General features: G+C 50.1%; 1 protein-coding gene across 1 annotated transcript in view; it reads left to right on the top strand.

The window, feature by feature from the left end:
• The first annotated feature begins 830 nt into the window (after positions 1-830).
• FTCD (formimidoyltransferase cyclodeaminase) overlaps positions 831-17,415 on the top strand; it is a 41,469-nt gene continuing 24,884 nt past the window's right edge. The window contains exons 1-4 of the mRNA XM_048870231.2: positions 831-986; positions 8,212-8,395; positions 9,130-9,258; positions 10,127-10,215. Coding sequence (XP_048726188.2) covers positions 933-986; positions 8,212-8,395; positions 9,130-9,258; positions 10,127-10,215 — 456 coding nt within the window. The 5' untranslated portion in view covers positions 831-932. The remainder of the gene's footprint in view (positions 987-8,211; positions 8,396-9,129; positions 9,259-10,126; positions 10,216-17,415) is intronic.

Below are 17,415 nucleotides of genomic sequence, written 5' to 3'. Positions count from 1 at the left end.
TTGGATGCAAATTATCTGGACCTGCTGTGCTAAAAATGTCTAACTTTAGCAGTTGTTGTGTGACATTTCCCGGAAATGATAGTGGAAAGGAAAGAATGTTGTCATCATAGGATGAGATTACATCATCTGCTTTTCCCCCCAAATACAGAACAGAAATATTTACTAAACACTTCTGGCCTTTAATCATTAATAATGCAAAAAAAAATTTCTACCTTTGCCATGTAATAAGGACCAATACTGTTGTCAGAATTCTTTTTGTTCCTATGTATAACTAAATCCTTGCGTGTCTATGTCTAGGATTTGCTTACCTCTGTCTAGGATTATGAGCACAGAATAAATTGTGGGCAACTGAAGGAAATGTCTTCTATGGTTGATTTATCAGCAAAAAAAAAAAGTGGAGGGGCAGAAGATAGCCTATCAATTGGGGTATAATTTGTGTCTTATTCTGTTGTAACAAAAACATATGTTTTATTTTATTTGTATTTTAGAACTGCTGTTACATGGATAAATAAATATTGGCTGCTCTTAATGAAACTGAATCAGACAAGAGCCTGACAACAGAGACTAAAGCCCAGGTTATAACAGAGCAAGACTTGACCATTAACGTTCCAGGTACAAACGATCCGCGAGTGCAGGGGTGTCACTCCTGAGTGACACCAGCATAACGGACAGTAGACTCAGGCCAGTAACTAGAGGCCAGATGGGCCTCCCTGCCAAAAGTTTCCTCTTATTTGTTTAATTAAGAAACTCTCCTTCTATTGGCTGCAGTTTTGGGTAGTTAATGAGAAACCCTGGAGATTAGGAAAGGTCACTGGCTAGGCCGTATAAGGCTCCTGCACTTCTAGTTTCATTTCTGAAGCCACACAGGTCAGAGCAAACACCCAGTGTGGTCCAGGCCAAGGCACTCCCCTGGGAGGAACGAAATCAGCACAATGTCCAAACTGGTGGAGTGTGTCCCCAACTTTTCCGAGGGCAATAACAAAGAGGTAAGGGGCTGGCTTCTCTCTGTGCTGCGTGACTTGCTTTGTGGAGATAAACTGTGTGCAAGGCCTTGGCTTGTTTGCTTTTCACCTGCCCTGGGTGCTGCTTTGTGTTGATTGCCTCTGGGCCGAAGCGATGGCGTTTGGGCTGGAGTTAATGCTTGTAGCTTGTCCTTGGATGACAGCTCCTCCGACCAGTATCTGCAGCAGCTTACAGCATGGCCCCCAGGGTGCACGGCCCAATGACCTCCCCTCCCCCGGCGCTTCTCAAAGGCTCCCACGGGAATCCAGGGTGAGACTCCCTGAGCTCCAGGGGTGTGGAGAGGCCCTGCGGTGCGCATGTCACAGCCCTTTGTTCCACATCACCTCCGCTGCCCCAAAGGGGAGACTCGTGGCTGTGGCTTGGCTCCCACATCGTCCGAGCTGGGGCTGAGCGAGGATGCCATCCCATACCCCCTCCCCTGGAGTGCTCCTGGCTGGAGCAAGCTAGTGTCCCCAGTGCCATGGGGAGATGCTGAGGAGACCATCCAGCTCCAGGGGCTTTGGCACTGAGCAGCCTTGCTCCGGTTCTCCAGTGGGGGCCGGCTTGTGTGCTTGCCACGCCCTGACCTTGCTCCGTTGCTGCTGGTGGAGGTTGCCTTTGCCCGGCCAGCGCTGGAAAGGCCCAAGGCCAAGCTCACTGCCCCGCTCTTCTCAAAGAACAGCAGCTGGAATCGCCGCTCGCTCCTGCTGCCCTCTGGTTCCAGCTGCACCTCCTCCCTGGAGCTCCCCGGGCTAATTACAGGTGGGACCGGCAGGACCCATTATAAGACCCTGATTCAGTTGCTTATAAGTTTGCCAAACTTTAACCATTTGGGCTGAAATTTTCCACCGCAGGTGTTGTCCTCAGCCTGCTCTTCAGTTTGACTTTACATTTCACCCCCAACAGTTCAGTCATTTCTGAGAAAATGGTCAGGGAAAAATACACCAGTTTGCCCATGTTAAAAAATTCAGACCCCTTTCTTATGAGGAGCTCCGGTGTTTGGAGAAGGCACTGGAAACGTGGCGTTCCCGGCCATTGTGTCTGGAAGGTGCCTCTGCCATCCCTCTAAAAATCCACCCTGATTTGGCCACAGAAAAATCGCAGTTTGCCCACATGCAGCCTGCCCTGCATTGTAATGCCTATCTGCACTGAGCATGCTCCACCCAGGGCCGAGCAGCCGTTTGAGGAGGAGACTGGGACACGGAGCGGGGAAGGGCACTGAGGCGGGATGGGGAGCCAGCGGTGTGTGGAATGTGGGTGACGGTGGGAAGTGACGGGAGAGCCAGACAGCTTGCACAAAGAGCTGGAAGAGGGAGAGCGGAGGAGTGGAGACTGGAACTGGCTAGGGGAGGAGAATTGAACTGGGATGTGGGGAAGAGGCAGGACTTGGGACAAGGACAGGTTTCAGGGGAGGGGGAAGAAGGGTCTGTGACCTCTAGAGAATATGCAGCGCCCCCCATCCCCTACCCCACAGAGCCTGAGATCTCTGAGTCTCACCCTTCCTCTGCTGCCAGCAAAAATCTGTGAAACCCACTGGCAGAGTGGGTGTCTCTCCCCCGTCTAGCGCTCCCCTGGGCGCCGAAAGAGGCAGGAGTCTGGAGGAAAAAATAGCATGTGATCATGTCATTGAAGGCAGTGCAATCCTGCGTGTGCACCAGGGGGCTCTGTTAAGGGTCCACGGGCAGCCTGGTTTCTGGCATTTCCAAACTTTTGAGTGTTTGAGTTTGCGGCGTTAGTATTTTTAGCATAGCTTTTGTGTGTAGCTCTGATGTGTGTATTTGGAGGTGTATAAAAGGGGCATCAGGCCATTGTGCTAGGTGCCCCCGCCATAAAGTTCAAAACCAGAAATAAAACTGTTAGCAGAAGACTAAACGCCTGTTCCCCACCTCCCCCAGAGCAGCCTTCACCAAACCCCTCTCTCTGCAGCAGTCTGTGCACACAGAGGCCCCTTGAAGGCCAGCTGCCCTAGGCTAGTCCAGCCCCTCCCAGGGAGAACTCGTCACCAACAGCCCCCGCTCTTTTAAACTGAGTGCCCCTCTGCTGAGCAGCGCTGTAGCTGCATGGCACAGAGAGAAAGGCGTCTCTCTAGCATCAGGGCCTGGGCCAGGCAGGGCTTTATAGCTCAGAACCATCACCTTACATTCAATCCAGGAGCCACGAGCAGCCGCAGCAGACCACAGCCACTAGGAGACAGCAGTCATGTGTTCCCGCCAAGCCGCAGCACTGCCTAACAGGCACCGCTGCACTCTGCACCGGCCTACACTCTGGGCTTGAGTTAGGGATCTGACTGTCTGGATCAGCGGATTGGATTTTCGGAGAACAGCATCTTGTTGCCACAGCAACACAAGGTTCCAGCCCCAGAGCTTGGTACGCTCCCATCTTATGAAAAGGCAGTTGAGAGTGTTGTTTTCACACACGGCTTCTTTCATCGCCACTTCCTCTGGGTGCCCGGCATTGTGCTCCGATTACTTACATTGTCAGCTCTTTGGTGTGTGTTTGTACAGCGCCTAGCACCGGGGGGGGGGGCGTGGGCCAATGCTGGGGCTCCTAGGCACTACTGTAATAGTAATGATAATAAATGGACTGCAGCTTTAACCCTACCCTCTGTGCATTGTACGTCTTCCGTTACATGATCACATGCCGATTCGCAGCTCATACAATAGTAGACCATTTTTTCTACTTCCTTAGTCACATGTGTAACATCTTGTACATTGGCTTCTTTTCAGAGCAGTGTGGCCTAGCAAACAGAGCACAGGACTGGGACACAGGAGACCTGGGCTCTGTTCCTGGCTTTGCCACTGACCTGCTGAGTGGGCTTGGACAGGTCACATCACGGCTCTGTGCCTCAGTTTCCCCACCTGTAAAATCGGGGTGATGATACTGAACCCCCCCTCCCTTTGTAAAGTATTTTCAGATCTCCCAGTGAAAAATGCTAGATGTGAGCTAGGGATTATTGTTATTATCGACGTTAGTCTTGTGCGCTCACACATTTTGAGGTAGGATCCTCAATTGGGGTAAATTGTCATTGTTCCATTGACCGAGCGATAAGAATTTACAACGGCTGATGCTCTCCCTCACCACTGTTCCACTGTACCTTATCCAGGTGGGCACCAATGGGGAGAACTGCTGTGTACCCATGTCAAAGTTCCCTCCCCACTCTGAACTCTAGGGTACAGATGTGGGGACCCGCATGAAAGACCCCCTAAGCTTATTTTTAGCAGCTTAGGTTAAAACTTCCCCAAGGCACAAACTTTTTGCCCTTGGAGGGTACGCTGCCACCACCAGGTGATTTAACAAAGAATCAGAGACAGGACCACTTGGAGTTCCTATTTCCCCCATATATCCCCACAAGCCCTTACACCCCCTTTCCTGGGGAGGCTTGAGAATAATATCCTAACCAATTGGTTACAAAGTGATCACAGACCCAAACTCCTGGGTCTTAGGACAATAGAGAAATCAGTCAGGCTCTTAAAAGAAATAGAACTTTATTAGAAAGAAAAAAGGTAAAAGAAGCTCCCCTGTAAAATTAGAAGGGAAGCTAATCTCACAGGGCAATCAGATTTAAAACACAGAGGATTTCCCTCTGGGCAAAAACTTTAAAGTTACAAAAAGAAAACTAGGAATACACCGTCCTCTCAGCACAGAGAAAATCACAAGCCAAAACAAAAGTAAGCTAACACATTTCCTTGCTAGTACTTACTAATTCTAATGGAGTTGGATTGCTTGCTTTCTTGATCTCTCTCCGGCAAGCACACAGAACAGACAGACAAAAGCCTCCCCCTCGCCCTAGATTTGAAAGTATCTTGTCCCCTTATTGGTCCTTTTGGTCAGGTGCCAGCCAGGTTACCTGAGCTTCTTAACCCTTCACAGCTGAGAGGATGTTGTGCCTCTGGCCAGGAGGGATTTTCTAGCACTGTATACAGAAAGGTTGTTACCCTTCCCTTTATATTTATGACAGCCCCCAACTTCCACTGCCTACGGGGGCCAGGCTTTCCTGCTGACATCTGTGGGCAGTGCAAATGTTTAGCACCTCTCAGGTTGGGCCTTCGCTTCTTTCCCAGACTGGCAGTTCCAGCCATTCTCAGCACCCATGTGCTCTGGCTGTCGAAGAGGAGTTTTGCCCTTTCAGACGTGCAGTGTTCTTGTAGCCATGTCAGTCCCAGGATATTCAAGAGACAAGGTGTCAGCAGACCAGGTCAGAGGCGGTCAGGCCTAATGGTTGGAGGCTGAATGCCAGAGACAAGGGTGGAGGCAGAGTCGGAGTCAGGAGTCAGAGCCGAGAGTCAGAACCGGTTTACCAGGTGTCAGGGAAGGCAGGGGCTGGGCTGGCTCTGAGGCAGGAGCAAGGCTGGAACAGGATGGGCACAGGGCTGGGCGCAGGGCAGGATCTGGGCTGGAGCGGTGGAGGAGCAAAGCAGGAGCAGGGCTTGGAGAGATAAGCCCAGGGAGGCAGAGTGTCCATGGGCGTTGAGCAGCCAGCGAGCTACTGCTGCTGCTAGATTTAAAAAGTGGCCAGCTGGCTTCCTCCGCCAGTCCTTCCGGCAGCCTGGCGGGCTCGTTAGGGTGTCGGGGTACTGAGCAGGCACAGCTGAGGGCCTCACTCCTGACACAAGGCGGAGGAGGGAATATCTTTTACTGGACCAACTTCTGTTGGGGAGAGAGCCAAGTTTTCGAGCTGACACAGGTTGCACATGACCTACAATCTGATTGTCTTGCGAAAGTCCATAAACAACTTCCCTGAGTAAAGCACGTGCTGTAAAATATTGGTACTCTGTTTCTTTAATGCAGGTGACCTTGTATACCAGAATTTGTACTTGATTTGAAAGGTATCAGTATATTTCTAAGTGGACAACAACAAGGGTATTGAACAGTGAATTATCTCATACACTGACATAAAAATGTATGTGTCACGGACTCACGGGCCCAGTGCTCTCACCCCTGGGAGTAACCCCCTTCAGTGTGTCATCCTTTCGTGAAGGTTGCACTCTCTGGGGTTAGGCCCTCTGGCCTCGTTGCCTCCCAGGACCACACCTCTAAGCTTTCAGGACACCTGTCTCTCACCAGGGAGTTCACTCGCTCTGGACCCTCGGGGCCTCCACCCCCAGAGGGAGCAATGCCACCGTGATCTCTAGCCTGCAGTGACTCTCAGCCAGCCTAAAACAGAGGGGTTTATTGTATGTCAGGAACACAGCACAGACAGTTCTCAGGGCCTTGAGCACACAAAGTCTCAGCACAGTCTGGATGGGACTGTCCAGCGTCCAGGTGGCTCAGGCTGCTCTTTGTCCCTGGTCTAGAAGCCCCCTCCTTCCAGCCGACCACCATATATCAACTTCCCCAAAGCCCCTCCTCCATCCTTTGTCTTCAGTCCTGGGCAAACAGATCACCTGGGCCCTCCCTCTTCCATCCCTGCCAGGTCTGATCACCAGAGTCCTCTCTTCTCAGCCCTTTGTCCTTCCCCTGGCCAAAACCATCTGGCTCCCAAGATGGGGTGGGCCTCTGGGCCTCCAAGTCCCTGGTTACTAAGTTCCACAGCATCCAGGCCATTGTCCAGGGGCCAGCTTGCTAGGCAAGGTCACACCTGGCCCTTTGCAGTAACAAACCCCTCTCTGCCACACCTTGTTACACATGCAGCACGCAGGGAAAACCGACACACGCAGTGTTCATGCACAACGCTAGGAAAATCTCCCCCCTTCATCACAGTATGCTTGTTTCCAGATGGAAAGAATTTACTGAAAGCTACATTAATGAAACCCCGTTAACAGTGTTACAGCCTTGCTGCAATTTAATTCTAAAGCCTTGTATGACATATGCTAGCCCTTTCCCATTATTCTGTGTTGCTATACATCACCTGTAGTCGGTTTTCTAAGTACAGCATACTGTCTAGTATTCATATAAAAGACTTCTGTGGACTGTCTGACATGCAGTGTAATACATAGGTTACAAGCAGCTCACATGCATCTCTACGGTTGTAGGAAAAAACAGTATATGGGAACTTTGTCTTATGTGAACCATTCTATATGTTCATGTAATTAAATACATTAACATGACGCAGACACAACAGGGGCCAGGTTAAGTTGCACATTAGGAAGGAATAATCAATCACACAAATAAAATGGGAAATGACTGCCTAGGAAGGAGTACTGCAAAAAAGGATCTGGGGGTTTTAGTGGATCACAAACTAAATATGAGTCAACAGTGTTACACCGTTGCAAAAAAAGCAAACATCATCCTGGGCTGTATTAGCAGGAGTGCTGTAAGCAAGGCACGAGAAGTCATTCTTCCACTCTACTCCGTGCTGATTAGGCCTCAACTGGAATGTTATGTCCAGTTCTGGGTGCCACATTTGGGGAAAGATGTGGACAAATTGGAGAAAGTCCAGAGAAGAGCAACAAAAATGATGAAGGGTCTAGAAAACATGACCTGTGAGAGAAGATTGAAAAAATTGGGTTTGTTTAGTCTGGAGAAGAGACGACTGAGAGGGGACATGAGAACAGGCTTCAAGTACATAAAAGGTTGTTACAAGGAGGAGGATGATAAGTTGGTCTCCTTAACCACTGAGGACAGGACAAGAAGTAATGGGCTTAAATTGCAGCAAGGGAGATTTCCTAATGAGCAGGGTAGTTAAACTCTGGAACAAATAGTGCAGGGAGGTTGTGGGATCTCCTCTATTGGAGTATTTAAGAGCAGGGTAAACACCTGTCAGGGATGGTCTAGCCCAGTGCTTCTCAAGCTATCTGATGTGAGGGACTGGCAGTTTTTTTTTCCAACGTGCGCGCAGACCAGCAGCCGATGGCTCGTGGACTGGCACCGGTCCCCGGACCTCCACTTTGAGTAGCGCTGGACTAGACAATACTTAGTCATGCCTCAGCACAGGGGACTGGACTAGATGACCTCTCAAGGTCCCTTCCAGTCGTACATTGCTCTGATTACGCTGACCAGCTATTTTGCAGACCCCAGGGCAGGCCGTGATTTGGAGCTGGAGGGTGACATTACGGGCTGTGCTTTGAACATGAATGATTCCGCTGTAAGCAGACGTTTGGCTCCTGGCTCACTTTTAGGGGTGCATTTGAAACATTAACAAACCCAGCCATGCCTTGGCTCCTTTCTTTAGCAAACTCCATGCTCGGCTGCCTTTTGAGAGGAAGCATTAATGAGCCGGGCGTAGCTCTGGATGCCGGAACACCCTTCTTCGGCTGTGCTCTCTTGCAGGTGATCGATGCCATTGGTGAGGCTGTCTCTCAGACACCGGGGTGCGTCCTGCTGGATGTGGATGCCGGCCCATCCACCAACCGGACGGTCTACACCTTTGTGGGGAGTCCAGACGCTGTCGTCGAGGGGGCTCTGTGTGCAGCCAGAGTGGCTTTTCAGCTCATTGACATGGGCAGGCACAGAGGTGATCAGGGTGGTGGCGGAGCAGGAGGATGGGCTGCTCGGCGGGGCCCAGGGGAGTGAGCTGCCAAAGGTCTCAGCTGTCAGGTCCAGCGTGGATCTGGCTGAGGTGATTTGCCAAAGCCAACGCAGAGCAGCAACTACAGGCCCAAACCGGAGCAGCCATGAGTGTGGCTGTGCTCGAGTCTCGGGGTCTCCCTGGGAGCACTACTCAGATTGCTACTGGACGGCTCTCCCTCTCCCGCCTCGTGGCGTTCAGGGGTTTTCCTCCCTGTGATGTACAATGGAAGCCAAGCCCGGCGGGCAGCTGTTAGGGGAGCCGTGCGCTCCCTGCAGCTGGAGCTACATTGCACAAACACAAAGGGCAGCCACTTTTCAAACAGCCTCCCCATGTCCTGTGGGAGGCCAGCAGATCTACCCAGCCAGGTGCAAGCTGCGATAGGAGCAGAGATTCCACATCTCCCTCTGATGACCCTGAACTTGTGGTCGTTTTCTTTTGGGCTGGAATAAACAAGGCAGTCAGTTGAGCAAATACAGACAGCGTAATCGGTTAGTCCCGTCGCGTCAATGGCCCTGAGGCAGGAGGGGTGTTAGCTGAGTCCTGAGATCATAAGGAATGAATAAATAAAGTCCGGCCTTATCTAAACTGGCTCGTCCTCCCCTCCCCTCCATCCCACCCACCCCCGTACCCTTCCAGGCCTCTGTGCACATCTCTGGAATGGTGCTTTGCTTTCCTAGGAGAACATCCACGGATGGGTGCCCTGGATGTCTGTCCTTTCATCCCAGTGAGGAATGTCACCATGGAAGAATGCATTCGCTGTGCCAATCTGTTTGGGCAGCAATTGTCAGTGGAGCTGGGCGTGCCTGGTGAGTTGGTGATGGGGAGGGGAGAGAATTCTGTCTGTATCCACCTCTTTTCTGACCTCTTCAGTAATTCCACCATCTCGCCCTGTGCTCACATGGACACAGTACATGGTTCTGTTCCGCTTCTGCACTGGGACTGTCCTGCTGTGATAAAAACAAACAAACCCCTTTTACAAGAGTTAACTTAGGCTAAAATGTCGGTCATTAAATTATCCCGGCAAGAGAAGTGTATGAACTTTGAAATCTGCCACACATGAGCAAGGAGGGCCGAGGTTTTCAAAACTATCACAAGTGATTTGGGGAGCCCAACTTGAGAGACAATGGAGAGAGTCTGATTGTAGACGGGGGCTGCTCAGCCCTTTTAGAAGATCCGCTCACTTGAAGAGTCTCAGGACTGGAGGCACCTGAAATCACTAGCTGCTTTTCAAATTTTAAGCCCTAATTAGTAGGCACTCTTGGAAGTACTAGTAAAAATGTATAGGCCCTGCTGAGAGCACTTCATACATTACCTCTGTTCTTGGTGGCAGGGAAAGTGCCGAATCGCTAACTCATGACTTGGACAGCAAATGAAGGAGAAGCTGGTTTCGGTGTATATTTGTGATATCCAGGCCTACACAAACATAGTTATTGAATTAGGACCCAAGAACTTTTATCTCTTTTAAAAGCTTTCTGGTTTCCCTTAAGCTACGTGTGATTTCACCGGGGGCAGAATATGGTGTCCATTGTCTTGGCGCTTTATGTTAGAGCTGGCCTGTATTTGAACACCTTGGGCGATATCCAGGGCTTTCTCCAGTGTCCGCACCCACACTAACATGCATGTGTTGGATGGTTCCAGGCCAGTGGTCCGTCACGTATGCATTTCCTCTTGCAGTGTACCTGTACGGAGAAGCAGCGCGGAAGGAGAGCAGGAAATCGCTGCCAGCAATCCGAGCTGGGGAATACGAAGCCCTCCCTGAAAAGGTTAGAGTCCTCATGGTGTCTGGGAACGGCGGGGAGGGAGTAGCATGCTGCATATGGACCCAAAGGGGCGCTGCTCACATTAGAGTGTGGGAGCCTCCGTGGATGCTCTGGGCGTTTTCACTGTTACACTTACAGTCTGCCAGCAGGGTGTCAGGTGGTCTTGTGCACTGGACCTGTCTTTGGCTAAGGATGGGATTTTGATAGTATCACAGTGTTAGGGACCAGATAGATGGTTTCAATACACTTCTCATTCCAGACAAAACACTTTTTTAAGGCTGAAAGGAATGGCCGTTCTTGGGCCTGGATGAGAGGTTGACTAGAGAGTTTGACATCACCACCTCAATGGTATTTTCCACTTTTCTCTGAAAATGCACAAGCCAAATACGGGTCTTGTGACTGGAGGAGACTTTTACCTTAAAAACTTTCAAATTCCTTGGGGAAGGGGAAGGCCTGGGTCTTAGTCCACAAGTGTCAGCACTCAGTTAGTGATGGTAATCACCTCGGTACTTTTCTCTTCTTGCTTTTGCTTTGGAAAGCTGTGGGAAATATGCATGTGCAGTAGTGTGTGAGAAAGGAAGCAGCTTCCCATTGCCTTGCCTGAGCAGAGGAGAGGTGGGGGCTGGCTGGGTGATGTCTACCAGGTCTCCGAGACTCCGGAATTTGCTGCCAGCCTTCGTCCACAATACAGTGTTGCCAACACTTGTGATTTTGCAATGACTCTCCTGGTATTTGGTTTGTCTGTTAAAGCTCCAGCTCCTGGAAGCATCTGATGAGGTGAGACTCTTGGCTTTCATTTCCTAACCAAAGGAAGTTTCTAGCTCTCTTGGTTACAGAGAAAAATGTAAACATGTGACCCAAGTGCAGCCGAGGTCTGAGAAGCCAGAGGGCAAATAGAAAGAACCTCACATTTCTTATTCAGTCTTTTTATTTTTAAATGTAACCCTTCTGCCCGTCAGAGGTTGGCAGCAACAAGGGCCGGGTTCAGTATCTAGGGTCCATTCCAATAACACAATGCAAAACCGGCTTGAGCCCCCACCCAGTGACCTGGGACAAATATATACCACCCCCGCTGGGCGCCTCCAAGAGGCAATACTTCCCTCTCGCAAGCACCTAGTCTGAGTGTGGCAAAAAGCCTTTTAATAACAGAGAGAAACAATGTGGCATTATGTTGGGGAAACACCACCACCAGGATCCATAACACAACCCATGAGCAAAAACCCACCCCAAGCAAATTGGGTCGTGTCCTTTCCCTTTGGTTCTTGAGTCCAGCAACCCCAAATCACCCAAAATCCCAAAAGTCCAATGACCCAAAAGTCTCTGTCCCTGGTCAGGGCAGCCCCAGAGTTTTGAAAGTTTAGCTGTAGAGCTTTACCTCCCAACCTGGGTGGAGATCGGGGAGGAGGGGGGGAAGGAGAAAGAGAGGTAAGGGGTACCTTACATGATCTGAAGCTGACTGCCCTGCAGCTCCATAGGGCTCTACTCCGCCTCCCACAAGCAGCTCCCGCCAGCCTATGAACTGCTCCACCAGCCTGTCCACAAGGCACTCCAGCCACCCGCAAACTGCTCCACAATATATCTTCAGGCTCCCCCACTACCTAACACAACACTCAGTGATTTCAGCTCTTAGGCGACTTCAGCTTGTAGTAGGGGAGCCTCAGTGCTGGTGCACCATTAGCCCAAAGTGAGCTCAGCAATCTGTAACTAGACTCCTAAAGGAATCAAAATTAGCTCTGATATTCCACAGTGGAGAAAGGAGGAAGTGCAATTAGCATGTAACGCCCTCACCCAGGGGCCCATACCACCAAGTATTAATACTTATCCCCAATCTCTCTCAATTCACAGAGTTTTGGAACCCATGACCCTTGCCTAGCGAGCGCTACTTAGTTGATGGTGAGTCCCTCCATCATAACAAAAGGCCAAGTACAGTTCCAAGCACAGTTCCCATAATCAGGGTAATAACAATTTATTCTTCCTGTCCCAATAACAGAGACACTGGGGATCCCACAGCAGCCAAAGTGACCATTTGGGCAGCTATGGCCTCATTCTAGGCGGGGTGGGTGTGCCTATGCAAATGAGATCGGCCCCTGAAGTTCTTTTCCACAGCTTGCCACACCTCACCACCAGATGTCAGGGTGGAGCTCATCCTGACTCTGCTTACATCAGTCTCTTAATTTTTAAGGCCATCTCACCATTCTGGTTGTCCCGACTCATGATTTTAAAAGTGTGGGGCTGGCAATACTGACAGGAGGGCCCGTACGGTGACTTTCTAGGCGTGCTGCACAATGGTGTTTGGAGGGCGGAGGTTGTCCTTCCTAGACCATGAAGGGATGGAAAGGAGTTTCTGGAGGTGGCTGGCGGAGCTGCTGCTGAGCTGATTCTGTTAATTCTGCTGAGATTGTATTGTAGTGTTGAGGTGTGTAGGGGCTTCTGGGGCCAGATTTTTACAAATATTTAGGTGCCTAAAGATGCAGAAGCACCTAATGGGATTTTCAAATGAGCCTAAGTGTCTAAATACCTTTAACAAGCTGAGCCCTAGAGCCTTGCAAAGGCAGGTTATTGGTTATTTTAAAAATTGAAATAAATTTGAAAAGTCAGTGAACTTGATAAGCCTGAAGTGCTTGGTTTTTTCGAGCATAAAAGAGATTCTTAAAAGTGCTGGACCAGCCCGGGAGCAAGTGGAAGATCAGCTATTTCTTGTGACATTTCTAGCACTTTAGACTGCTAAGAAAGATGAAATCCCATGCTGAATGCTGGTGATTGGGTTACCTTTTTCGGAGCTATTTTTTGCCCAATTGCAGTACCTGGAATTGCCACTAGGGGACAGTGTAACGATTCTCATTTGGGGCTGACTGTGCTTTGTTGGGACATCTGATACAGTTCATAGAATCATAGAATCATAGAATATCAGGGCTGGAAGGGACCTCAGGAGATCATCTAGTCCAACCCCCTGCTCAAAGCAGGCCCAATCCCCAACTAAATCATCCCAGCCAGGGCTTTGTCAAGCCGGACCTTAAAAACCTCAAAGAAAGGAGATTCCACCACCTCCCTAGGTAACGCATTCCAGTGCTTCACCACCCTCCTAGTGAAAAAGTTTTTCCTAATATCCAACCTAAACCTCCCCCACTGCAACTTGAGACCATTACTCCTTGTTCTGTCACTTCCCACCACTGAGAACAGTCTAGAACAGTCTAGATCCATCTTCTTTGGAACCCCCTTTCAGGTAGTTGAAAGCAGCTATCAAATCCCCCCTCATTCTTCTCTTCTGCAGGCTAAACAATCCCAGCTCCCTCAGCCTCTCCTCATAAGTCATGTGTTCCAGACCCCTAATCAGTTTTGTTGCCCTTCGCTGGACTCTTTCCAATTTATCCACATCCTTCTTGTAGTGTGGGGCCCAAAACTGGACACAGTATTCCAGATGAGGCCTCACCAATGTCGAATAGAGGGGGACGATCACGTCCCTCGATCTGCTCGCTATGCCCCTACTTATACATCCCAAAATGCCATCGGCCTTCTTGGCAACAAGGGCACACTGCTGACTCATATCCAGCTTCTCATCCACTGTAACTCCTAGGTCCTTTTCTGCAGAACTGCTGCCGAGCCATTCGGTCCCTAGTCTGTAGCGGTGCATGGGATTCTTCCGTCCTAAGTGCAGGACTCTGCACTTGTCCTTGTTGAACCTCATCAGATTTCTTTTGGCCCAATCCTCTAATTTGTCTGAGGCCCTCTGTACCCTATCCCTACCCTCCAGCGTATCTACCTCTCCTCCCAGTTTAGTGTCATCTGCAAACTTGCTGAGGGTGCAATCCACGCCATCCTGCAGATCATCAGTCCTGAGACGCTGAACTGAATGCCATCACTGGCAGAATCATTCTCCTTCAAATCCTTTGCGGTGTAAAGGAAATGTGGGCAGAGAAGGCAGTTTAGGACCTGCAATACCTAAACAGCCAGTGGTTTGCAGATGTTTAGAAAGAAGCGGGGCCATCGCTCCTCGCACAGCAAGCAATTCTCTCTCACACGCACATGCATCAGCATGGGAACGGCCGCTCGGAACAGACAGTGATTCACCCAGACCAGCACCCTGTTCATCCCAAGGACTAATGGCACCATCAGAGGGAGGCTTAAAACCCTGTAATATACATGTTCTTGAAGCAGAAAAAACCCAGCTCCCACCCTGTGAGTGGCCATGGCTGTGATATGTACAGTATAACCTCAGTGGAACAGGCATGTAATCATGCCCTGTGGGTTTGCCGGATTCGGATTACAGCTGTGTGAATAAGGGATTTTTCAGTTTGCCAGCCATTCCGAACAATGGAGGGGGAAATAGTCTTGGGATGGTCCCAAACCAGTTCTCTCTCTCTCTCACACACACACACACCCTGAAACAGAATGTCTTGTTTTGATTTACAGCATTTTTTAATGTTTTCAAATTTTTCAAAATAAAATCAGGGGAAATGTTGAAACACAAAGCCGTCTTGAGTTGAAGGTTTGAATTGTGGTGTTGGGATATCGCATACTTAGCACTGGCTGATCAGACAGCATCAGCACTGCCCATGCCGGGAGCTTTGCTGGCTAACTCTTACAGGTTTCAAGAAATGTTAATTGACAGGAAAGCCCCCTTACTTTCAGCATAAACACCCATGTTTTAAATGCCATTTTATTTTGGAGGCAATGAAGAGAATGCCCAGTATCGGAGACCTCTTAGCCTATTTTTGCCTTTGCTCATTTCATCTGCTATTAACAAGTGGAGATGAATAAGCCACTTCTCTAAGTGGTGGTACAAGCTCTGAGCCTGATTCTTCCCTCTGACACCCCAGTTTCACCCAGGCATGTCTTCATTCCAGTGGAGGTCCACGGAGTAACACCGGGGTGACGCATGCCACAAGGACCAAGAGACGTTCTGCAGGCAGTGCCTTCATTACCGCTGTGCAAATAACCAAGTTTTTAGTTCTTGACCAAACTGAAAAACTGGAGGGGAAATTCTGTTTAATTTTGAGTTTTATTCGAAGGTCTTCCAGATGGTACATCAACTCATCTAGATATTTGCCTAGTTTACCTCAGGCTACATAAAAAGCACTAAGAACAAACTAAAATTTCAAACAGACAATGACTTGTTTGTATTGTGCTCTATATACTGTACACTGAAATGTAAATACAATATTTATATTCCAGTCAATTTATTTCATAATGATGTGGTAAAAAGGAGAAAGTCAGCAATTTGTCATTAATAGCGTGCTGGGACACTTTTGTATTTTTATGTCTGATTCTGTAAGCAAATAGTTTTTAAGTGAGGTGAAACTTGGGGTAGGCAAAACAAATGAGACTCCTGAAAGGGGTACTGTAGGCTGGAAAGGCTGAGAGCCACTGGGCTAGATGGACCACTGGGCTCACACAGTATAGCCATTCTTATTATTATGTTCTTATGAATTTGTTTGTTTTTTCTGTACAAACTTGCTAAATATTTTGGTCAACCCAAATTGGAATTTTTTTGTGAAAAATATGTGTCCGACAATTTGTAGTACAACTGGTTTTACAAATCTCACCCCTCAAGGCTGCGACCCCTTCTGAGATGAGTCTAGTAAAACCAGAAGGGTAAACCCAACGGAGGAGCCTAACCCTGTGCCCAGTGAAGTCGTTGGCCAAACTCCTCCTTTTTTAGGGAAAAAGGGTTCCCCTCCCGTCCAGGGCCGGGAGGGTAGCCTTCCCTGTACTTCTGTATTAGCCAAACAAACACAGAGTCGTGGCTCTTAGATAAAATGAGGCACTTTAATGCTAGCAAGTACGACAGCTGAAGGGCTCACCAATTTCCTACACGGAGGAAAATGGCGAAGCCCTGAACAAAGAACAAGGTTGAGCTTTTATAGCTTGGCTCAACATAAATTGTGACATTTCTTCCAGTTCAAACCAGTTAAACCCAGTCTGTTTGGGACCTGTGGTATGAACATGGAGGCTTATCCTTATAAGGGGTTCTTTCCCCGCACAGGAAGTAAAGGTTACACACAGTGCAAATTCTTTCTACCCATAAGCGAGGAGAAAAGACAGAAGCATAGCTTTACACAATTGTTTTTTTTTTTTCCCCCTCTATCACCTCCAGGAGCCAGGCTTGGCCCTGACCCAGGACAGTGTTTTCCAGGGTGTGAGTGAAGGATTGTCTCTGTGCTGTGATGCTATCGCTGAGGTGCCCATTCATTGCCCAGGGCCAGGATCTGGGCCCAGCACCCCCACATCTGCCCAGCATCTCACACAGCCAGAGGGCTGCCAGGATGCCTCAGCTCAGGCTCTACCTGCCCGTGGGGGCATCTCTCCTCTTTTTTGCAGTGCCCTCCTGCCTGGCACCAGCCAAGCCGGAGCCAAGATGATGGGAAGAATGAACAGGAGCTGATGGCATCAGTGACTTGCTTCCAGAGAGCTGGGGAAGAAGGGAGAACCTGTGACAGGCCTCATCCCAACAACCCCCCGCTCCCCAGCTGTCATAGGCCTCATCCCAACCCCCTCCCACAGGCCAAACCCCTCGGCCCCATTCCCAGCTTGGATCTCCCTCCCGCACACACAACCCCTCATTTCTGGCTCCATCCTGGAGCCCGCACCCCCTGTCTCAGCCTGGTGAAAATGAGCAAGTGAGGGAGGGTGGGGGAGAGCGAGTGATAGAGGAAGGGGGGATGGAGTGAGGGGGGGGTGGAGCCTCAGAGAAGGGGCGGGGCATCAGGGAAGGGTGTTTGATTTTGTGCACTTGCCCTGGCCCTTCTCTGAGGCCTCGTGCCGCTCACTCCCTCCCCCCTCCCGCCATCGTTTGTTCTCCCCCACCCTTACTCACTTTCACCGGGCTGGGGCAGGGGGAGTGGGTGTGGGAGGGGGTGCGGGCTCTGGGCTGGGGCCAAGGGGTTTGGAGTGTGGGAGAGGGCTCTGGGCTAAGCCTGGGGCACAGATTGGAGGTGCGGGAGGGGGTTCATGGTGCAGGCTCCAGCAGGGTGCTCAGGGTTGGGGCAGGACATTGGGGTGTGGGAGGGGGCGAGTGGGGCAGGCTTTGGGAGGGAGAATGGGTGCAGGAGGGGGCTCAGGGCTCAGGCAGGAGGTTGGGGTGCGGGAGCGGGTGAGGGGTGCAGGCTCCGACCGGGTGGCTCTTACCTTGGGCGGGTCCCAGTCGGCAGTGCAGCTAGGATAAGGCTGACTCCCTCCCTGTCCTGGCCTTGCGATGTTCCTGGA

Source organism: Caretta caretta, chromosome 11 (assembly GCF_965140235.1).
Source record: "Caretta caretta isolate rCarCar2 chromosome 11, rCarCar1.hap1, whole genome shotgun sequence".
Classification (NCBI taxonomy): Eukaryota; Metazoa; Chordata; order Testudines; family Cheloniidae; genus Caretta; species Caretta caretta.
This window is presented reverse-complemented; position numbering and strand designations above follow the sequence as displayed.